At 44.0% G+C, this 24,136-nt stretch overlaps 2 protein-coding genes across 2 annotated transcripts in view; both read left to right on the forward strand.

Moving 5' to 3' along the window:
• prr36b (proline rich 36b) overlaps window positions 1-12,585 on the forward strand; it is a 34,529-nt gene extending 21,944 nt beyond the window's left edge. The window contains exons 6-7 of the mRNA XM_025906748.1: window positions 6,253-6,473; window positions 8,158-12,585. Of these exons, the coding sequence (XP_025762533.1) occupies window positions 6,253-6,473; window positions 8,158-11,459 (3,523 nt within the window). The 3' untranslated portion in view covers window positions 11,460-12,585. The remainder of the gene's footprint in view (window positions 1-6,252; window positions 6,474-8,157) is intronic.
• A 982-nt stretch (window positions 12,586-13,567) lies between these two features.
• Window positions 13,568-18,397, forward strand: LOC102075641 (putative uncharacterized protein DDB_G0268364). The gene has a single exon (XM_005468506.4). The coding sequence runs from the start codon at window positions 15,017-15,019 to the stop codon at window positions 16,007-16,009; it is 993 nt and encodes a 330-aa protein (XP_005468563.1). The 5' UTR covers window positions 13,568-15,016; the 3' UTR covers window positions 16,010-18,397.
• Window positions 18,398-24,136: the final 5,739 nt, after the last annotated feature.

The following is a 24,136-nucleotide window of genomic DNA, read 5'->3' on the forward strand; positions in this document are numbered from 1 at the left end:
GATCTCCATGAATCCCCATGAGAGAAGTATAACTATTAGTCACGATTGGCTCTTCTGACAGCCCCTTGTACCCTTGTGGGCATGCTTTGTTAAGTGTGTGTATGTGCATGTCTGCTTTAGTAAATGTGATGTGCTTTGACAGGGCCATAAATTTCAGCTTTAATTAGATTTTGCCCTTTTCCTACCTCACTCACTCCGTAATTCAGGCCTACCATCGGCAGAGTGGGGGAGAGCTCAACAGACACATTAACTGCCACATCAGACGCACTCTCCTCCTCCTGTTGCTGCCGCACACACACACACACACACACACACACTGGGGCTCTCAATTTATGCAGTGTTACTCTAAAGGCTCAGTTGATTTAATTCCATCCAAAGCAGATTTCACTTATCAGACAAACAGCAAATGCTGGTTCACAGAGTGACATCAATCTATGTAATTTGAGGCCACTTATAAATGTTTTCTTTCTCTGTTGAGCCGGAGGGTTTGGGTTTTTTTGCAAAATTGAGTTACGTTAAACACAGCAGGGACTCTTTCTTGTAACTCATCCTTTCCGTTCTCTTTAACCTCATAATCGCACACTTAAAGTTACCAGAAAGATGGCTTTGTCAAATGAAGATGAAGCCTGTTGTGTCAGCAGTACATCACCAGCATCAAGCTTAAACTTGTTAAGCATGTTTGCAATGTGCATGAGTATAGCTACCTGCTCACTTTATAGTATGTGCATGTCTCTGTTTTTCATAAAGGTGTTGTGTCTGGACACTCATTAAATTGTGTATACGTGTTATATGTGCACCTGCTGTTTGATGCTGATTGCATACAGCATGTAGCATATGAAGGAAAATATTTGTGTCAAAACACAGAAAGTGGAAATCACTGTTGGATCTTTGAACATTATATTATCTACACATGCAGCTGTGTGTGCTAGTAGCTTATGTCCCAGTTTGTGTGCATGAATATTTACCAATTTTTTGCCTCTCCCTTGTTTTGCATTGAGACTTGAGTGCTGGTGTCTAGCATGAAAACCGCCCAATAGGAGACTGCAGCACACTGTGCATTCCCCTTATAGGTCCTTTTGTGTGTGCACGGTTGATTGCACTGGAGAAACAGCATGTCATTAGAATGCAGAGCATGTGTTCATTTGCCGATATATTGCTGTGTATGATGTGGAGATAAAGGTGGGGGGAAGGGAGGTGTATGCGTGCGCTCGCTGGACACGTAGTACACGGTCACGTGACGCCGAACCGGGTTCTCCCACTTGCTCTACCGTCTCTAACTGCGGCGTAGTGACGTGAAGACAAAAATGGTGGCGGTGGAGAATGGATGCTTTGCGATCGCATAGGTCACTGATGAGCTCGCGTCACTGCTGTCAGAGATGCATGTCGTGTTAGGGCTCTACATGCAGCAAATGAGTGTTTGAGAAAGAGGCACAGAGGTGGAGAAAGGAGGAAGGAGCTCTGCTTCAACCAAAAGGAAAAAAATTGCCTTGTTGGAAATCAGAGGACAGATCAAGGGCATTCAGTGCTCGCAAAGTATCTAAATGCACTCAGAGAAGTAGATGTGGTAGCCTTTGAGCTATCAGGATCTTCTTTTTTTTCATCACCTTTATGCTGCCCACTCAGCTGCCCATGTTCCCACATTAGTCATGGTGTTTTCCTCGCTGATGGTCCCTCGGGGATGATAAATTTTTATTGGAGGGGATTGAATGCAGCCCACCTCGTGATCTAACAAATTACTGCTGATGTAACGGTCCAACACTGGTTTGTGTGGTAAGCAGCAGCTCGTCCCACACAGTGTTCAGCAGTCCGATATGAAGACAGACAGCGTACAGCGCAGGCTGTAAATCTTCCCTCGTGCCACGGGTGTGGCCAACCACTCCATGAAGCAGAGTCCCGCTGCCATGATTTTATTAGGGAGCAGCCGCAGAGCCAATTACTAAATGGATTTAGTAATCGGAGGGAGGGACAGAGTATGATTGAATGTGAGGCAGACTTGTTTGTGGGTGTTCCACTCATGGTAAAGACGTGGCAGTTCTTCAAACACTGCAGTTTTTAGTCAAACATTTCAAAGACTAGAGAGGTGATATGTTTTTATCCACCCTGCATCCTGGTTAAACAGGTCATCCACTGGAGATGTTTCCATTTAACCCAGCCTTTATTTATCATGGTTCCGGCAGTTGGCCCATGTTACGGGCGCTCTATAAATGACCCTAATGCTGTTCTGTTTAAGCTAGAAAAAAACAGTTTGGGGAGAAGGTGAGCTTTACAGGATTGTTGGAGTATCAGAGTAGCACAAAGCATTCACAAGGTGCTGCTGTGTGAACAGAAAAATCAGCTCCTCCTAGATTTTCCCATGTGCACTCCATATAACTATAAATCTTTAATCATTTTGGCCAACAGAGAAAATTAAAATGGTTCTTGAAAGATGAGATTTATTTGATTGTATGATACTTCTGTGATAAAGGGTTAAACAAGAGGAAACTAGTCAGAGAGTAAGAAAACAGAAATCCGCCAGAATTGAGCGAAATCTAACAGACGTGTTAAACATTGTCAGCACAAGACGAGAGGTGTGTGGCACTTTGAAGCGTGCATAAATCATTTACAGCTAGCACCGGCAGTCACATCCACACGTGAGCACAGAATGCTTTAGTCGAGTGCTTATATGCCACTTTGCTCTGACGCAGCCTGCGTGAAGCACAACAGCTGACTCTGTGGATCAAAGTACTGCAGAACCATCAAGCTGTCGTCCGTGTTAGCTTCCACCTTACTTGTTTGTAACTTCCCCTCAGAGAGCGTAAGAGCTGCAGCGGTGAGTAGTGGTGAGTGACTGCATAACATGTTTGATCAGACATTTATCTGATCTTGTGCTTTCATTTAACCAACTAAGTATGCCGAGGAGTCGCACACATCCCTCACATAAACTGAAGTGTAGTACCCTGCCTGCAGTGATTACTCTCTTCGATTCACATTTAGATAAGGTTTAGATGAAATTTCATCCAGGTTATGAATCATAGAGCCTCAAGGTGCTCATTCCCTGCTGCAGAGCAGTGTAACAGGCAGGTAGATAGACACCTGCATTGCTTAAGGCTACCCAACTGCAACCTTTGTCTTAAATAAAAACACCTTATTAAAGGAACAAGCGCTCTAAGGAGCAGAGCTCTGATCAGGTTCATTTAATGGAAGGGTGATCCTGACTCTTTAATTATCACAGCATCATAATTTAATTTATCTGCTTGTCTTTTGAGAAGGAAGCTCGTCTCCACCGTAGATGGCCGTCTGTGCTGCAGGGAAGATGTCTGCCTGCACGGCTGCTTTGCTCCTGATTACTCATTTGCCTCCCCCTTTTGTCGATCTCATTATTTAAATCATAGCCCCGAATCCCGTTGGATCGCAACAAAGCACTACCAGCAGGCAGCCATGTTTTTGCACACAGCAATCCTTTCTCAGCTGAAGTGTTGTCAGTGATCCTCGGGCGCCTGTAGCAATGAGAGTCATCTGATTTTTCAGCTTCGGTCCATTTCTCGGTGTCGTGTTGAACAATTTGCTTTAGCCCCAATTTATAGTGTTTCTGAGCGAGGCCTGTGGTGGGATGAGAACAATAAACAAAGCTTCTTTCCCTTAGCACAAGCTGCTCTTTGAGTTAAATGTAGGCGCATCATTTAAAGACTACAATGAGTCCTGCAGTCTTCTCAGTCATTTGGCTGACAAGAGAACTTAATTACAGAAGCAAGCATCACCGTGTTTAGGCCTCGTCACCACAAGCCAAGTTGTGGTAAACTAATCTTGGAACACACAAGATCTAATTCTACTGTGAGATGGAGCCTTACGTTCTGTGAATGTGGAGACGGCCATGTCTGACAATGAGGAAGGAAATCAGGGTAATAAATAATCAAAACCAATGCAAGAACAAAAGAACATAAACACAAGTAAAGAAATACCGATCCAAGTAAACTGGACTGAGAGCCTGTAGATACGCGTTACAACTATACAGAAATCTCCTTCACTGTCTCCGTCGCGCCTCCTTCTTTTTTCAGTGACCTGGTTAATTTCCAGCGCTCTTTAAAGTCCTCCTGCCTTTTTGGATTATCCACATTCCTTTTATCAGGCAGATTACTGTGAATGCTCTCACTGAATATCCCATTAGCATACTTCATCTCTAATGCCAGTCTCTATCTTTTAATTCTCCCCATTCTCTTTTCCCTGTAATTCCCATCTTTCACTCTCTAATTCAGACAGCATCTTTTTTTTTCCTTTTTTTTGTCCTCAAGAACAGATTCTAAATTTGAGAGCTTAAAATCTTAGTATCTTACTCACTAAGGCGGGGTTTTACAGTTGAGATGGACATATTAGGCTGATGGAGTTAGGGATTTATTGTTAAAAGGTAAGAACTTTATCAAAAGTGCAGCGTTTGCATTCCACCAACGTCTCTACCTGTGGCTTTTACACTCCCTCCATAGCAAAATTCACCGTGAACGCACTAGAACGTGAGCAACATTAACTCCCAGATTTTGCAGAAAACACAGTCGGCTTCAGACATGCTAAACCAATGAATCACACATCAGAATGATCAGCACGATCCTGACATGATCCAGCAGCCTCACTATTAGTAACACACTAATGCCCCTCTGCCCCAGAGCCAGTTCTGCATGATGTGAATCAACTGCAAAAGCTTCTTTGAACCTCCGAGTTGACCACACCCTTATCGGGTTTCCGCCCGTCACTCTCATGTTACCACACCGTGAATAGGCTGTGAATAGCACACGCTACTTCCTCGCCTTTACGAAGTGAGCGTGCCTTTAACATAGCCCGTGCTTCCAGCTGAGGGAAGGGGTGGTGGTGGATTTGGAAGAGTTATATTTGTTCTCCTTTCAGTATTAAAGATTAACATGGTCCCAGCCATCTTCACTCTCCCTCCACCTCCCTCCCGCTGCCTGTTCTCTTTCTGCCAGTATTAACTCAATTCTTTATTTAGAAACAGGCAGTTAGTGTAGCGCGGGCCCGAGAGACTGCACACCACAGCCCTGTCAGGACTACTAGATGTAGGTTACTTCTCTCAGACGTGACATAGGAGCCAGCATCTAGGCCAGGAGAGCCGGAGCAGGCAGAGCTGACGCACGCTGCCCCAAAGAATCACCCCCTTGTGAGGAGGGAGGTGGGCAAGGGGGGGATCAACTGGGGTCAGTGTGCCTCTCTGGGGCCGCTCTGACTCACCTTCCACAACTTTATTGTCCCCGGAGGAGTTTGTCATGGACTTGGAGAAACTTTGCTTTCATACTAGTCCAATTCAGAAGGCTTTTGAGACAATAAAACACTATAAAACTAATGAAATCTAATAATCAAAACCAAAGGATAGAAACTGTGTAAGAAAATTCAAGATTAGAGGAGTAAATGTTTTACTTAATTGGCACTTTTAGGTTGGTATCACGTGTTTTCTGACTGCTCCAAAAGCTCAAAAGATAAAGTTTTTGTCCTGTATCTGTAAATAAAAATAAAAACAAATGAAATAAATTTGTGCCAAAGCACCTCAGGGGCTGCCCTGATTGCACATTACTAGTGTGCCTTTTGAAAATCCTTACAAAAACTGACAGGGAACTAATGTAAAGGCTTTTAAATCAGTACTGAATCATTCATGTCTACCCTCCTGTCCTCAAGAGGGAAGTCTCAATAGGTGTTCTACCCTATGTGAACCCGTTGACTCATTGTATTTAATCAGGTCAGTGCGTTGGCTATTTGCACATGCTTTAATTTATTATTACAGAAGATGTTTGCACTACTCTGCACTTCATTTTTAAAATAGATGGATACCCTTTGTTGTCTGGAAAGATTGCAAATCAGCCATTATATATTGCATTCATTATTATTGTTATGTATGTTTAATGTTAGTGTTGCGAGCTATGCAAGCATTGTTGCCTTTGTGTATGCTGTTTCTTAAGGTACCCTTTAGCAGTAGAAGTGTCTGCTGCTGACATGTCAAGCTCTTGCTTGCTGTCAGAGCCGTTCTGAAGCACTCTGAGCACAGGGTTGATCAGCACACAGTCAGGGTGAGACTTGATGTTTGCCCCAAGATGTGGGTGACTTTAAAAACTCAAATGCTTGAGTCACTTTCAGTTAATCTCCATTCCCTGAGTTCTGTAACCAGGGGATTCACTGTCTGTTAAACTCATTTCACTGTCGGTCTCATTCGTGATTTGGACATATTGTGTAGTGCAGCTTAGTATTTGCTAACCCTTCTTCTCTGTTATGTCTCTTCAGGCCCACAACCGGCACAACTTCATCCCCTCGTCCTGCCACGGGCTCATCTCGGCCACCTACTAGCAGCAACGCCAAGAGCTCCCCTGCTACAACCAAACCTGCCACTCCTAAAACTCCCTCTGCCGCCGCCAAGCCGGCTACCCCCAAACCAACCTCCACTACCCCCTCTGGTGGCAAACCTCCATCTCAAACATCCAAAACCACAACCCCTGTGAAAAAAGGTAAGGAAAAAGAAATGAGAAAAGAAACACAATAGCATTTAATAGCAATTAATAGCAAACATTATGACTACTAACACATTAAAGAAAAAGAGATGTTTTTAAGATGCCAGTGATGAATAAAGCTCTGGATGACGGGTACTTCCATAGTTTCGGGCTAACAACTGACACCCCTTGATTAAAAATGAATAAATAAATGAATGAAAAAGCAGATCTGGAAAAGTTGTGATGGGGTGCTAGTCTGTACAGATTGCACCAGCTGCAGAGGAGATAGGACTACCTGTAACAAAACAAGAGTCGAGATGATGTTTCCGACAAACGTTTTCCATGGACTAGTAGGTAAACACAGGTGTGAATAATCGTTTTGATAAAAGCTCTGCACTAAATACAGATGAACATTAATTAATGTCATTAGTAACACCTGTGTTTCCCTGCTGTGCGCTGGGAAAAAGGACTTCTGAATGAGTGTTTATTCAGGGATGGTGTGTTAAAGGTCTTTCTCTGTGTTACTGGGACAAAAGGGAGAATAAATAACCACAAAGAGAAAATGAACAATAAAACTACTGTTAGCATCAGCTGTCAGCCCACCACTGGCATCTGTGCCTTTTAAACCAAACACAAAGAGGTTTTGGAGCAGTAGCAGAGCTGAATATTAAGACTTTGTTCATGTTTTGGGTCAAATATATGACTTTACATTGTCACTGGCACTTTAGGCATCCACAAGTCTGATCACCAGGTTTTAAATGGAAGGTACAGCTGGGTGTCATCGGTGTAAGAGTGGTAGGAGATCATCTGTTAACATATCATAGAGTGGCGATAGAGAAGTACCGTAGGAGTACATTTTGAATACACGCATATGCATGTACATGAAAGAGGCATACCCACTCCGTAGTCTTAAATAAATTGGTAAATTGTACTGTAAAGACTGTGTAATTATCAGCAATGGAGCGGCCACTTCAAAATATTCCTCATCCTGTGGACAGACTCCAAGCAGCACCAGCTCTCTATCTTACAGAGTCTGGTTAGAGTGGCCCTACAGCAGGTCTCTAGAGCAAAACAAGACATTGAATTCTGGCTTTGAAACAGGATCAGAGACACTGATACCCGTCACAGCAACCTGACCAGTCTGCCCTCATGTGACAAAACAGGCTGGTGAGCAGTGGCTGAACTTTAAAAACAGGAGTGAAGGGTTGTCCATAGTAAAGTGAACCAATCATTTCTCAGATGGATGTAAAAATAAAACATAAAATGTTTTATGTCTGCCCGCTCTAGTATGTTATAACTATGTGTAACATTGATATGTGTTTTATGGCTCTGAGATCTCAAAATAAATGAATAAATTAATTAATTTCAATTTTATACTCCATATATTTGGCCTGATTACAGTGTTAACTACAGAAAACTCAGTGGTGATTTTGAAGGGCTCAATTAAACGTTGTTTGTCTGCTTCCTGTTTACAAAGGGTTGCCATAGCAGATGGATCCGCATGTTTGATTTAGCAGATTTTTACAGGGGATACTCTTCCTGACACAACCCTTCTAAGGTTTTTTCTTCTGGGTCTTGACTGTACATTAGGCAAACGTGTTAAACATTACACTGTGGGTTTAATGATCAATGATGTGTTTTAATTTTCTACAATATCACATTGTTAAACCACCCCTTCTGTGCTTTTGTGTGTTTTTTCTAGATGTCACCAAACCATCCACGCCAGCAGCCAAAAAGCCTGCAGACTCCCCCCTTACTCGCCCTTCTTCTACAACGAAGTCAGCAAAATCCGAGACTTCCAAGTCAGCTTCAAAATCAGAGGTCACTACCAAAAAGCCTGCTACTAACAAGCCAGCAGACACAAAGACACCTAACCGCCCCAAAACACAAGAGAGCAAGCCTACACCAGCTAAGACTCCTGGCTCCAAAACCAAGACCTCCAGCCCCAAGAAAACTGTGGGAAGCAGCACACCAACTCCTGTTAAACGTGCCCCTAAAGCTGCCACAGCCGCTGAACCTGAAAAGGAGGTTGCCGCAGCTGTAGCTGCTGCAGCAGCGATTGCCGCCACAGCAGCTGTTGCTGCGCCAGAACAACCAGAGCCTCCTGCAGAAGTAGCTGTGGAGCCATCCATTACAACTCTTGAAGAAAAATCAGCAGAGCTCACACCAGAACCAGAACTAGTCTGTGCACCAGTGGCTGAATCAGTTTATGAACCAAAACTAGAACCCGCACGGGAATCCACACCAGAACCCGTCAGGGAACCCACACCAGAACCTGTCAGGGAACCCACACCAGAACCTGTCAGGGAACCCACACCAGAACCTGTAAGAGAACCCACACCAGAGCCTGTCAGGGAACCTACACCAGAACCTGCAAGGGAACCTACACCAGAGCCTGTCAGGGAACCCACACCAGAGCCTGTCAGGGAACCCACACCAGAACCTGCAAGGGAACCTACACCAGAACCTGTAAGAGAACCTACACCAGAGCCTGTCAGGGAACCTACTCCAGAGCCTGTCAGGGAACCTACACCAGAACCTGAAAAAGAACCTACACCAGAGCCTGTCAGGGAACCTACACCAGAGCCTGTCAGGGAACCTACACCAGAGCCCGTAAGAGAACCAACACCAGAACCCGTACAAGAACTAAGTTCACATCAAGAAGAAGAACCATCCCCCGAGGCATCTGTAGCTCTCCTGTCTGACCCACCAGCAGAGGAGGAGGCAGAACCGGTCCATGAAGCAGTGTGTGGTGTTCAGCTCCCTGCACAGATAGATCCTTTCAAATTTGAGGAGCCTGCCAACGACTCCCTGGGTACTACCGTCATGTCTCCTCCTTGTTCCCCACAAGGCCCTGCTTCTCCTGTCAGAGACCAACAGGATGCCTACTCTCTCCTGGGCACCCATGTCCTCTCTGATCCCTGGAACATCAACCAAAGCCCAAGCAGTATGATGAACTTCCAGAGAGAAGAGGAACAGTGCCAGCAGTTTGAGGCTCAGGAGACACAAGAGGAGGAAGAGGACGAAGAGCAGGAAGAAGAAGAGAAGGAAAACTTGTTTATGCATACCCCTGCAGCTCCCGAGGCCTTTAATAACACAGTGCAACCTCACTTATTGGGTGCCTCGCCTCTGGATGATTTCAGCCCCAGAGGCCTGATCTCTCCTCATGAAAAGGAGGAGGCCGTGGAAAAGGCTGATGAGGAAATCAACGAGGATGATGATGAGGAAGAGTATGATGATGATGAAGATGAGGAACAAAGGAGACTGGGCCATCAGCCTTCGTCCTTGATCACTGACATGAGCACATCTCAGCCCTCTGACGAGTTCCAGGTGCGCTCCTCTGCCTTTGGAGGTTCAACAGGGTGGCACGGTGACGACTTGCTGTCTGGGATGGACTCCGAGGATGTGAGCAGCTGTACCAGCAGCCGACAGCAGGGGGTCTCTGACCTTAGTAGCACCCAGCATACTGCAATTCTGGAGGGCACCCAGAGTTCAGATGCCCTGGTTGACACTAGCCTCCGTGGTTCTGAGGGAGATGGTAACCTCATGGGTTCTCCCAATGTGGAAACCCTAGCCAATGAAGAAGAGGACGAGGATGATGAGGATGAGCGGGTGGATGATATGGATTTGAGCTCTGAGAGGGTAGACGAACACCATAAAGTTTTCCAAGAGCAAGGGCAAGATGAGGAAGAGGATGAAGACGTGGAAATGCGCAGTGAAGGAGTGATGGAGAGCTGTGAGAATGAGGATGACTTTAATGAGGAGGCGCATTTAGATAACCTCAATCAATCAGGTCCTCCGCCCTCAATCCCTGCATCCTCCTGGGACCAGACCAACCCCTTCTGTGACACCTGGGCTCAGCCAGCCTCACTGCTCTCCGTCTCCTCCCCCAGCCCCTTGTCCGACCACGGTGCTGCCGAGTCTGAAACGCCCACCCAGTCTCCTGCCCAGGCATGTTTGGACGTCAGCGCCCCATCCTTTGCTCCTGAGATGGAGCAAGAAACCGACTTCCATCAGTCATCATATGAGGAGACGAAGGGTCCAGTTCCTGCAGAGGCTCCCACCCTACTTGCTGCCCCACCTGTAGGCATGTCCCAGTCCAGCACTCTAAGCGGCACAGCTCTGGCAGCCCACAGCAGCAGCGAGACAAGCACTCCAGAGGAACTCCGTGACTATGACAGCAGCTCTGGAGTCGAGTCCCGCTCTGACAAGCAGCAGACCCCAGTGCCTGCTTCGGTCCAGCCTGACATGGAGCAGGATCTCGGTATTCACTTAGAAAAAGGCGATGGAGAAGAGGAGGAAGCCGAGACGCTCCCCGCCGACGAGGTCCTGGGCACCGGACCCCCAACTGCTCCTGCATCCGCCCCTTCTTCCCCTTCCACCTCGGGAGACGAGGCCAGCGATACAGAAGGGGAGATGCAAATAAATGACCCTGAAGCACCCATGATGATAGATGAAAGTGCCGGGTTTGAGAGTCCTCCTCAGACGTGTAGCCTGCCTGCTCTCGAGGAGGATGAAGAGGCTGGGGACACACCAGCTGGAGAGTGTGAGGAGGATGGGGGCGGGGCCACCCCTCAGTCAGCCAATTCTGTAGCGTCTTACGGCTTCGACTGCACCACATCCAACTCCAACGCCCACTCCATGGCTGAGAGCTGCGGGAAGAGCCCTGGAATCTTCTCCTTGGAGAACGAGGAGCAGCTGCCAGAGGAGGCCAAGGACCCCTCCCTCATCAAGGAGCTGACGCTGCCATCAGCTGCCACCTCCGCCCTTGCAGAGGACCTGCTGGGCAGATCTGTGGACCTGATGCCTTTGGGTCACCCGGAGGACAACCATCCCAGTCTAGATGACCACCACTACATGCTCGGAGGGAAGATTGCAGCAGACCAGCTGGAGGACATCGATCCAGTCGAGGCCGAGGAATCTGGAGACACCGGCGACAACCAGGCGTCCTACTACTCTACCATATCTGATAAGACTGATAGTTTTCTGGCAGGTAACGTATAAGTCCCTCCTGTTACCCCCCGGAATGCACCTTTTCCCTGCAACCCTCCCCCTTTTACCTGTTTTTTTCTTTTGTTTTCTCTCCAATTGGGTTAGATGGTTAGAAGAAGAAAAAAAAAGGAGAGCAAGATTGTAGGAAAAAAGATTTTAAAGAAGGAAAAAAATGACTGTAGCAATTTTTAAATGAAGCCTCCCTCTTTCATACTGTTATGGTCACGGTTATGAGTGTATGGCTTAAACTCCATTTTTCTAGTAGGATGTTCTTTTTAAGTAACCCTGCTTATTCTGTAGCCCCTGATGGGGTATTGACTGATTGGTCCAATGTGACTGAGCTTTTAAACCGAAAAAAGGAAAAAAAAAAAAGACAACACACAGACGGAATAATATGGACTCATTGTGTATTTATCCTACTGTTTTTACCAATCAAATGTCAATGATTTTTTGTTGTTGTTTTGTATTTGCTTATTTGTTGGGTTTTTTGTTTTGTTTTGGTTTCTGTTAAAACCTGGTCCTCCCCTTCCCTGTGTACACACACTCCATGTTCAACAGCACCATAGCGATAGTCGCTTTTTTTTATTTTTTAAAAGGTTTGTGTTCTGCTTTCAAAACTTTTAGCTATCAAAATAAAGGCTAGATATTAACACAGCAGGTTTTATTTTGCCGTTACAGATTAGTTGACGTAGGTGTGTGTGTGGGGGGGCGGTCAATAGATTGCAGTTGGTGGCGCTTTTAATGTGTGCTTCAAGAGGTTCTACTGCTCTTTGCATAGGTTGTTAAGGTATATAACGTGCAGTCACGTACAGTATGTGTTTCAGGCGTTTGGTTAAGTGGCTTCAAGCTTCGAGCCTCAGTTAGCAGATCATTTGTGTTCCAAGAAGAGACTAACGGCTAGCCTTTTTATTCGTGATGAGACGCTACATAATCTCCACATCACAGCTTTACACTCTCTGAAACCTTTTCATAGTGGGCGTTTGGTTTACTATTTCAACAGTATATTGCATGTTTAATTAACAAAGACTCTGTACTACCTGGAAATTTGCAACAATTCTACACTAGACATGATGTTCAGAAATGAATGGTTCACATTAGGTTATCTTTCAAAATTCCATTAAAATATCATTGCAAGGTATTTTTGTTCCTGTTTCGTTTTTTCCCTATGGATCCGAGCATGTCTGAACTCCTTGTGTTTGTGTGTGTGTGTGTTTATCCAACAGTATTTCCCAAGTGGCGTCTCTTATTCTTCGCCATGGGAACTGCTGTTAAACAGGAAGTGATGTGGCCGTTGTTCAATGGTGTTGTGTCTAGATGGAATTTTGGTCAAAGTAAAAAGGTGATCCAAGATCTTCAGCACGCTTACACCTTTGTGAACTTTTCAGATCCGCCAACACAACGTTCAGAGTGCTCTCTCTCTCTGACAGGCAGTGCTCGCTTAAGGTTCTTGTAAACAAACAAAGGTGTTCTGTGTCCGCTGAGAGATGCATTTGTCGCACCTCAAAAACATTTAAATGGATCTATTATGATTTTCCTTTTTTACCGTCACATACACACTGTCACATACTGGTGGATGTTCATATTAAACATGGCCACAGTTACAAGTATGGTCAGTAGAAGCATTCTAAATACTCTATTTCAGATAGTTTCCTACTCTTAGAGCTAGGGCTGCTCAATTATGGCAAAAATGATAATCACGATTATTTTCACTGAAATTGAGATCTCGATTATTTGACGATATTTATTTAACAATAACAATGTATTGAATAATGGCTTTAAAGATGTCAAAAAATAATATAAAATAGTCTGCAAATACTGATTACAGTGCAAATGTTTGCAATATAAAAAATAAATGAAAAATGTAAACATCTATGTTTAGTGAACTTCAAAATACTGCACAATATTTGATCCACGTCTGACTCCGCAAACCCATAATGTTTCCACACCACTGAAGTCGTTTTACCTCTCTTTTCAGCCAACGGCATTCTTTCTTCAGCAGCCATTATCCTCTCCTCTCCAAATAACTTCTGCTTAGCTTTCCGAGCTTCCCTCGGGTCCTCTTAATTGTTGTGACGCGTGTTCGAGACGCAGAGAGGCGCGCTCGATTTGCCACACGGAGCAGCGCAAGAGTAAAGCACGAGGGAGGTGCTAATAATCGGCTCAGTCATTTTTAATGATCGTTGAAAACCCAGATCGTAATCTAGATTAAAATTCGATTAATTGAGCAGCCCTACTTAGAGCTGTATAATAACCTCAAAATATACTTTTCCTTAATATGACCTTAATATATTCACGTCAGGCTCACAGCTCTGACTTGGCACAATAGCCCCACCGAAAAGCAGCAGCCAATCAGAAGGAGGTCAGCCTAATGGGAATCCTACACTAGAAACAAGCATTTAAGATGATCACTTAAAGGTCCTCATCCTCCTCGTCTTTGCACAAGCACATTGCTACATTTCTTGTCACGTTGCCACTGCCAGTTGTCACAGCTGTAGTAGCAGGTTGTACGCATTGTTTCACAAAGATAAAGAGGCCCAGACATGAAGGTTACCGGTGCTCAAAAACTCTACAGAACAAATTTAGCAGCATTTCTGATTATTCTCCCTCCTGCAGTAATGCACAAGGGGGAGCATCTCTGCTCTTTATTTGCATACATATCAAGAAGCCCCCCCACCGGCAGAAAACCCACCAGTTATGATGAACATGACATTAAGTCAGCAGTGACATAAATGGGAGAGGTGGAATGGAGGTGGTTTGCAAAGCAGCTTGCAGGTATAAAACAGTTGGATGACTCGTGCTGCTTAAAATGCAGGTCCAGTTTGAGTTTAGCCAATCGGATGTGCAGAAGGGCATGAGATGAATCTGCATCCTCATTCGCTACATATGCAACTATAAATAGTACCATCTCCTCTCTGGTCAGGCCTTGTGCTCTTCATTGAAACCCTGACCCCACAGCACACACACACACTGACACAGCTGTAGCTTAGATGTCTCTAAAATACCAGCTTTTGTCATTTCCTAAATACTAAATTTACATTCATGAGACCATGAACGACTTGATTCAGGTTTGTGCTTCCCTGACTTGGTGATTATACCGTACACTGAAGTTAGTTTAATTACTTTTCCACATTATTAAAACCACACGTTATCTTGATATGATCAACTTCCTGTGATTCTGTATATATTTTTTATCAATTCTATCCCATGTGCCCTTTGTCTGTACTCTACTGTGAATCGCATATATGACCACTGTCCTGCATGACAGACATCATGTTCCTGAGAATGACACCTCAAATGTGAGACTGGGATTTTGGTGCAGACTACTCAACCGAGTGGTCCTATATGAAACAAAGGTGTAGCATTAGAGGAAACATGTTGCATTGCACTGAGTGTTGTGTGATGTGTTTCATTGTGCCGCTTTGTAGCTGCGGTGTTCAGCATTCCTCTATCACTTTTATTTTGGAAGCCCCTTCCCTTGTTTTTTTGTTCTTTTTTTTGTTACACCTTTTTGCATTCGTGTCAGATCTCTCCTCCTTCCTGGCCCCTTGTTGTACCACCCGTACTGTTTGATGCATGCATCTATAACGGATGCACCAAGTGATCTTGACTGTCCCACAGGAGATTGGAAGAGATATGAAGTGGATGAAGCTCACAGATGGCAAAAACACTCACAGGAAGACAACCAGAACCAGAACCACACTGCTGCAGCTCCCATAGCGAATGGTCACTACTTGGCAATGGTCCCGGGCAACAGGAGGCCTATTGATCCGACTCTTGCCGCCCATTTCGCCAAAATTGCTCCCCCTCCATCTTTGACCAGTGCCGCCGCTGACAGTCGCACTGGCGGAGAACAGCTGAAGAGGCTGGAGCAACACCAGGAAAAGCTGAGAGAGATGCAGCAGCGCCAGGCGCAGGAGAGGCAGAAGAGGCAGTGGCTGGAGGAAGAGCGTCTGAGGCTGGAGCAACAGAAGCAGCTGGAGAAGCAGCGCAGGGAGCTCCTCCAGCTGCAGCTGCAGCAGCAACAGCAGGAGCACCGCCACCGTAGGCAGGTCCTGCAGTGGCAGCTGGAGCTGGAGCAGCAGTACCGCATGCAGCAGAAACAGATCCAGCAGCAACAGCAGCTCAGGAGGAGCCCAACCGGAGTGATGCTCTCCCCTTCCTCGGGGCTCTGTACCATCTATGAAGCCATGGAAACTAGTGACGAAGAGGACGAGGCCAGAGGGGAGGCGGGAAGGAGGGGGCGGTCCCCCCACCGGCAGCAGCAGCTGCGCCCGGTGCCCCCACAGGAACTGGAATGGAATAAGAAGGTGGACATGGTCCAGCAGCTCATCAACCAGACCTTGGTGCTGTCTGGTGATACAGACTGCCCTCCGCTCCTCCTCCTCCCTGTGGGGACCGGGGGAACCCTAAGCCCAATGGAGAGCAGCATGTGGCCCAGTTTGTTTCCCCAGTTCAGCCCTCCTACCGCTACAGTCACATCTGTCAGCAGCTACTCCCCAGACAGCCAGGGCAGCTCCCCAATCAGTGACTGGACCGTGGTCGAGGTGGAGACCCATCACTGAACAAGGGAGGCGGAGAAGCACATCAATGAACTGGTGCGAGGAACAGTTTCACATATTTACGAATATCTGTTTTTAATTTTTGGCACGGGGTTAGGTGAGAAGATTGATACCACTCTCACTGCTGTTCAGCTCAGTCGAACCACAGATATTATAAGAAATTGAAATCTACTGGCAAAGATGGAGGGAAATGTATCCAAATAAGCTCACAAATAAATCTGTATGGAAGCAAAGCACAAAGACGACAACTGACCTTTATTTGATGGGGTTAAACGGTCCCCTCCTGTGTGATGAACTGCTGACACCAGGATTTGGTGTGGATTTCTGGAGGCTCTGAGTTCATGTGATGAGGTTCACCGATGGGAGGGGCTTGGAATAGAAATAGGAGAGCTGCAGAAAGCATTTTCTAGATACAGCCACACACCAGAGCCAAAAGGATGATATTGATCTACTCGTCTAATGCTGTGCCAAAATCTCACGCTGTTATTCATGAGCAGCATGCATCATACGACTGAACTCTCACAGATCTGATCTGCTTGTTTTAATGTGCCATCGTTACTGAAGCCATACAAGAATTTTACGGATAAGCCGGATACTTGATTTAACCATAAGACCATACCAACTTGGCTTTCAACAGATTTCATTACTTGTAGTAGAACATATTCACTGTAGATGACCCCGTGTAATTGATTACTGTAACCCAGACATGCATACTGTCATACTGTCGCCTCACATTAGAGCATGTTCTCCTTACCAGAAGCACTTAACATCTGTCCTCAGCTGTCTTACTCTGAAATGCACTGGAACTACTTTAGCCCTGTTGTCTCTTGTGTCGTGTGGGGGCAGCGCTCCACTTTGTTGTCTCTTTTGTATCCAGACCAAACACTGGTCGCTCTCTCAAACGAGAGACTGAGCTATGACAAATTGCACTGATTTCTACCGTTGTTTATTTGCTGTTATGGTCTTTGCCAAAGTATTTATACAGGTAAGTAGTGTTGTGTTACACAGCCAGTACTGCTGATAGATGAATATTTTTTGTGGGCTTTTACATCCCCCCAAATCTGCTTGGTGAAATACCTAAATCGGTGTATTGTGTCCTCCCACAAACCCAGTCTCTGGTCAGTGTTACTGTGTTACTGTGACTATACTGGACAAGCAGGTTTTCATGGACTTAATAGAGCTGTCAGTCACGGAGGAAGAGGGAGGCGTTAAGGAGAAGAAGGGCGCTCCTTGTTCTGCTGTGAGGGGTGAGGGAAGGCGTACAAGGGTGCAAGGCTGGTTGGCGGGGGGGAGAGTTGTCCTCCCTCACACATTCCAAAGTTATAACCTCATTTCCTGGGTCGCCCAGTATTCAGGGAGTCTCCGAGGTTACAGATGACATCATGGTGGGGGGAGAAGAAGAGGAGGTGCGGAGATGAGACAATGCACCCACTCTGTATAGGCCCCCGACTGAGGCTGTGGGGATTGGAGGGCAGTCCAAGTACCAACCTATATATTTCTTTTATTAAGTATATTAATATAGTCTGTTAAGAGTTTCTATATATTTCCCTTTGTTATCATATTTTTTAAAAGAGGTGTTTACGTGTATCAGTCAGGTAATGAGAACATAGCAGGCTGTCTGATATTTAAATGTGTTGAGTGAAGAGAAAAAAAGCACCTGTGTTTCTCTTTGTGTCTGCACAAGGTAGGTGACGTCTGTCTGGGATGATCGAAGTGAAGAAACACCGCCACCTGTTGGCAGCACGTGTGACACACTGACCTATTCTTCCACTTACACAGCCTGTGAATCTCTTGCAGTGAAATCATTTAATCTGAGTTATACATATATATATGTTAGCTAATAGGCCTTTCCTTTATCTACTGCTACTGTAAGCAAAGTGCCCGTTTATATGAGTCTGAAGTATCCTAAATGAATATTTTAAAAAACAGATTATATTTCAAAGTGCATACAGAATATAGTTTTCCAAAAATATTTGTACTACAGCTGGATTATGCATGCGTTATGTGGCCTCTGCTGTTGTATGCTGCTCTCTATCATATCATTAAGAGTTTGTTTTTTCTGAAAAGATCAACATACAAGCATAACTAGTGCATGTGTTATTAGAGTAGACTTATATGTGCACCTTTATTGTCAAAGTACAGTCTACTCTGCCTCAAGACACTTTACACAGATATTTTTGTGTACCTTTGCTATTGAATTTCTTATGAATCTATACAAAATCGCTGTTTACATTCTCAGTACTTTGATATTAAGTGTGCGAGTGATCGTCATCCTCTTCTTTAGTACTGGAGAAGCTTTCTTTGTTGTTGTGCCAGTGTTCCAGATCATTTTAAAGTATAAAATGTCAAAATGTTTATGCTTTCAATATTAAATAAAACTGCTTTAAATCAGTTGGTTATAGTGTTGTTTTAAAATCCATGTCATTTGAAAAACAAACAATTTTTTAAAAAGATGTAAATGAGAAGCAGCTACTCAAAAACACTGAGTTTCATTATTTTCATACAGAAGAGAAGAGGACCTTTGCTCGGGGTTATATATGTACGGTAACTGATGAGGGGTTAACTCAGTGTACACTCAGCAGCTGCTTTCTTCATTTAAACATCGTTTAAACACTGCAGCCTAACTTAATATTGTTTTTGACCATGCCCATACCTTATGACCACAGTGTCACAAAGCTAAAATCACCTCAAACTGGTTTCTTGAACACAACAAGTTCACTGTACTTAAACGGTCTCCACGGTCACCAGATCTCAATCCAATGGAGCATCTTTGGGACGAGGTGGAATATCATGGAAGTGCAACTGACAAATCTGCAACCATATGGACTAAAATCTCTGAGGAATGTTTCTATTATCCTGTTGAATCTGTGCTGTGAAGTATTAAAGTGTTTCTGAAAACAAAAGGGGGTCCAACCCAGTACCTGAAGACTGTGTGTACACTGTAGATGCCACATATTAATCATATGATAGCACTGCTTACATTTCTAAGTGCTGCTTAGTGAAAAATATTGTTTTCCATAAAAATCCCAGGTCCAAATATCACCAATTGTCTGCTCATACAGAAATCTATATCACAAATAAAATCCAGTTCTACTCCTGCACTCTGAGCTCAGCCATAATCCATCCACAAAGACAGTGTGGGTGTACACAGTCTGCACTCACCCTGTATGTCTCCCTCAGCCGTCTGCTGGGTTTGTTAGACCAAGGTGAGTTAAACAAACACTTATTATAGTTTGTAGTTATTTAAAGTTGTTTCCATTGTATTTTAAATGTCGCCTCTACTCAGCTACATTTCAGATGCAAAATCACACTTTTTTTCACCACATATCTAAAATTCAGTAAGTTTTCAGATTAACATAACAATAAATATATACAGTACGAGCTCATTAACCTCTAAACAGAAATAACTATATTTGCTATCTTTTTAATAGGAGTTTTGTTTTGCTGGTACAGTTTGGACCCATTTCATATCCCGATGGGAGTGGTCTCTTCTCTAGGATGCCTGCCATTAATATGACATAAGTGGCTTCTGAAAGTATAAGAAATGCCACAGTGAGTAACCATGTCACGTATAGCTGGATAGTGTAGTGGCATCTTTGATCACATCTATGATGTGGGCTTCATAGATAATTGGCAAACCTTCTGGAGGAAACCTGGTCTTGTTAGGAGAGACGGCATCCATCCCACTTTGGATGGAGCAGCTCTCATTTCTAGAAATATGGACAAATTCATTAAACCCCCCAAAATATGACTATCCAGAGTTGGGACCAGGAAGCAGAGTTGCAGTCTTACACGCCTCTCTGCAGCTTCTCTCCTCCTGCTACCCCCCCAAAAACCCATCTCCATTGAGACTGTGTCAGCTCCCAAAAAGACAAAAAACAAACTAAAAACCAGCAATAAACAACTTAAACATAAAAAATCACAAAGAAAGAACAATACAGTATCCACATCTGAACCAAAGAGTAAAACAGTGAAATGTGGATTATTAAATATTAGGTCTCTCTCCTCCAAGTCTCTGTTAGTACATGACTTAATAATTGATCAACAAATCGATTTACTCTGCCTTACAGAAACCTGGTTGCAGCAGGATGAGTATGTTAGTTTAAATGAATCAACACCCCCGAGTCATTCTAACTACCAGAAATCCCGAAGCACAGGCCGAGGGGGCGGTGTGGCAGCAATTTTTCACACCAGCCTATTAATTAACGAAAGACCAAGACAGACTTTTAATTCATTTGAAAGCCTGATGCTTAGCCTCGTCCACCCCAGCTGTAAAACTCAGAAACCAGTCTTACTTGTTATCATCTATCGTCCACCTGGGCCTTACACAGAGTTTCTCTCTGATTTCTCAGACTTTTTATCTGATTTAGTGCTCAGCTCAGATAAAATAATTATTGTGGGTGATTTTAACATCCATGTAGATGCTAAAAATGACAGCCTCAACATCGCATTTAATCTGTTACTAGACTCAATTGGCTTCTCTCAAAATGTAAAAGAACCCACCCACCACTTTAATCACACTCTAGATCTTGTTTTAACATATGGCATAGAAACTGAATATTTAACAGTGTTTCCTGAAAACCCTCTGCTGTCTGATCATTTCCTGATAACATTTACATTTACAATAATTGATTACACAGCAGTGGAGAGTAGACTTTATCAAAGTAGATGTCTTTCTGAAAGTGCTGTAACTAAGTTTAAGAATATAATCCACCCACTGTTATCATCTTCAATGCCCTGTACCAACATAGAGCAGAGCAGCTATCTGAACGCTACTCCAACAGAGGTCGATTATCTTGTTAATAATTTTACCTCCTCACTACGTACGACTCTGGATACTGTAGCTCCTGTGAAAACTAAGGCCTCAAATCCAAAGTCCCTGACTCCGTGGTATAATTCTCAAACACGTAGCCTAAAGCAGATAACTCGTAAGCTGGAGAGGAAATGGCGTGTCACAAATTTAGAGGATCATCATTTAGCCTGGAGAAATAGTTTGCTGCTTTATAAGAAAGCCCTCCGCAAAGCCAGAACATCTTACTATTCGTCACTGATTGAAGAAAATAAGAACAACCCCAGGTTTCTCTTCAGCACTGTAGCCAGGCTGACAAAAAGTCAGAGCTCTACTGAGCCAACCATCCCTTTAACGTTAACTAGTAATGACTTCATGAACTTCTTCACAAATAAAATTTTTATCATTAGAGAAAAAATTACCAATAATCATCCCACAGATGTAATATTATCTACAGCTACTCTTAGTACCATCGATGTTAAGTTAGACTCTTTTTCTCCAATTGATCTTTCTGAGTTAACTTCAATAATTAATTCCTCCAAACCATCAACGTGTCTTTTAGACCCCATTCCTACAAAACTGCTCAAAGAAGTCCTGCCATTAATTAATTCTTCGATCTTAAATATGATCAACCTATCTCTAATAATCGGCTATGTACCACAGGCCTTCAAGCTGGCTGTAGTTAAACCTTTACTTAAAAAGCCATCTCTAGACCCAGCTGTCTTAGCTAATTATAGGCCAATCTCCAACCTTCCTTTCATATCAAAAATCCTTGAAAGAGTAGTTGTCAAACAGCTAACAGACCATCTGCAGAGGAATGGCTTATTTGAAGAGTTTCAGTCAGGTTTCAGAGCTCATCACAGCACAGAAACAGCTTTAGTGAAGGTTACAAATGATCTTCTTATGGCCTCTGACAGTGGACTCATCTCTGTGCTTGTCCTGCTAGACCTCAGTGCTGCGTTCGATACTGTTGACCATAATATCCTATTAGAGCGATTAGAACATGCTGTAGGTATTACAGGTACTGCACTGCAGTGGTTTGTATCATATCTATCTAATAGACTCCAGTTTGTACATGTAAATGGAGAGTCCTCTTCACACACTAAGGTCAATTATGGAGTTCCACAGGGTTCAGTGCTAGGACCAATTCTATTTACATTATACATGCTTCCCCTAGGCAACATCATTAGAAGACATAGCATAAATTTTCACTGCTATGCAGATGACACGCAGCTCTATCTATCCATGAAGCCAGGTAACACACACCAATTAGTTAAACTGCAGGAATGTCTTAAAGACATAAAGACCTGGATGGCCGCTAACTTTCTGCTTCTTAATTCAGATAAAACTGAGGTTATTGTACTCGGCCCTGAAAATCTTAGAAATATGGTATCTAAGCAGATTCTTACTCTGGATGGCATTACCTTGGCCTCCAGTAACACTGTGAGAAACCTTGGAGTCATTTTTGACCAGGACATGTCCTTCAATGCACATATTAAACAAATATGTAAGACTGCTTTCTTCCATTTGCGCAATATCTCTAAAATTAGAAATATCCTGTCTCAGAGTGATGCTGAAAAACTAGTTCATGCATTTATTACTTCCAGGCTGGACTACTGTAATTCACTATTATCAGGAAGTCCTAAAAACTCGCTGAGAAGCCTTCAGCTAATCCAAAATGCTGCAGCAAGAGTACTGACAGGGACTAGAAAGAGAGAGCATATTTCTCCTGTTTTGGCTTCCCTTCATTGGCTTCCTGTTAAATCCAGAATTGATTTCAAAATCCTGCTCCTCACATACAAGGTCTTAAATAATCAGGCCCCATCTTATCTTAATGACCTTGTAGTACCATATCACCCTATTAGAGCACTTCGCTCTTGCACTGCAGGCCTACTTGTTGTTCCTAGAGTATTTAAAAGTAGAATGGGAGGCAGAGCCTTCAGTTTTCAGGCCCCTCTTCTGTGGAACCAACTTCCAGTTTGGATTCGGGAGACAGACACTATCTCTACTTTCAAGATTAGGCTTAAAACTTTCCTTTTTGCTAAAGCATATAGTTAGGGCTGGACCAGGTGACCCTGAATCCTCCCTTAGTTATGCTGCAATAGACGTAGGCTGCCGGGGATTCCCATGATGCATTGAGTTTTTCCCTTCCAGTCACCTTTCTCACTCACTATGTGCTAATAGACCTCTCTGCATCGAATCATATCTGTTATTAATCTCTGTCTCTCTTCCACAGCATGTCTTTCATCCTGTTTTCCTTCTTTCACCCCAACCGGTCGCAGCAGATGGCCGCCCCTCCCTGAGCCTGGTTCTGCCGGAGGTTTCTTCCTGTTAAAAGGGAGTTTTTCCTTCCCACTGTCGCCAAAGTGCTTGCTCATAGGGGGTCATATGATTGTTGGGTTTTTCTCTGTATTTATTATTGTGCTATCTACTGTACAATATAAAGCGCCTTGAGGCGACTTTTGTTGTGATTTGGCGCTATATAAATAAAATTGAATTGAATTGAATTGAATTGAATCTTTGGAACAACAGGCCGAGGTCTACCTCACAACATGAGGAAGAGTGTGTAACATAAGCTGTGGCTCACACATCAAGTAACCTTAACAACGTCTGTGTCAGGTATGTGACAGTATAGTGAGGTATAGAGGACAGTATGGACATAATGATCCAACCCTGGTAGAGCAGTGGAAGTGGACTAGATGATGCCCAGCCTCCTGCAGTGACGCATCTACTGAGCTCAGGATGAACACTGCGGCCAGACTCAAGGTATCCACCCAACCGAGAGCACCACTGTCCCAGCTGTTCCTGGAGCCCCCTGCCCAGTTTGTGAGTCACTACTCCATGTGTTACAATTACCACGGGGAACACTGTTGCCTTCACCCTCCACAATTTTTCTAGTTCAACATCGTTTAGCATGCAGGGTCAGAGGTCACATTATTCTCTGAGAGCTGACAGCATAGCTTGACATGGCAGAAAAACACACAGAACAGCATAAATAATAAAGAAACCATGCTAACCTGGTTAAAGGCTTAGAGTTGGTCCTAAATAAAAAGTGGCATATTTACAAAACTGTACTGTTTGGCTACCTGATTAAAAATGTTCATTCACAAAGTGTGCATTGTGGCTCATTCATAATAATGTAATGCATGAATAAGAAAGAGGTTCAAAGTTTCTCTTTCTTCTGTCTTGAGTGAGGAGATTTGGCTGCACAGTGGTCATATTGTTGCTGCAGTGACGTCAAACTCACAATTCATCATTCATCTACAGCTGTAGTGCTCAGAGTAGGTCGGCCAGTCTTCCCCTCTGGCATGATTGGCCCCAGGAGTTGTTTGATCCTGTAG

Source organism: Oreochromis niloticus, linkage group LG4, assembly GCF_001858045.2.
Source record: "Oreochromis niloticus isolate F11D_XX linkage group LG4, O_niloticus_UMD_NMBU, whole genome shotgun sequence".
NCBI classification, from domain to species: Eukaryota; Metazoa; Chordata; class Actinopteri; order Cichliformes; family Cichlidae; genus Oreochromis; species Oreochromis niloticus.

What these genes read in the sequence shown, in the direction of transcription:
- LOC102075641 (XM_005468506.4), top strand. Translation starts at nt 15,017, where the DNA reads ATGCATGCATCTATAACGGATGCACCAAGTGATCTTGACTGTCCCACA.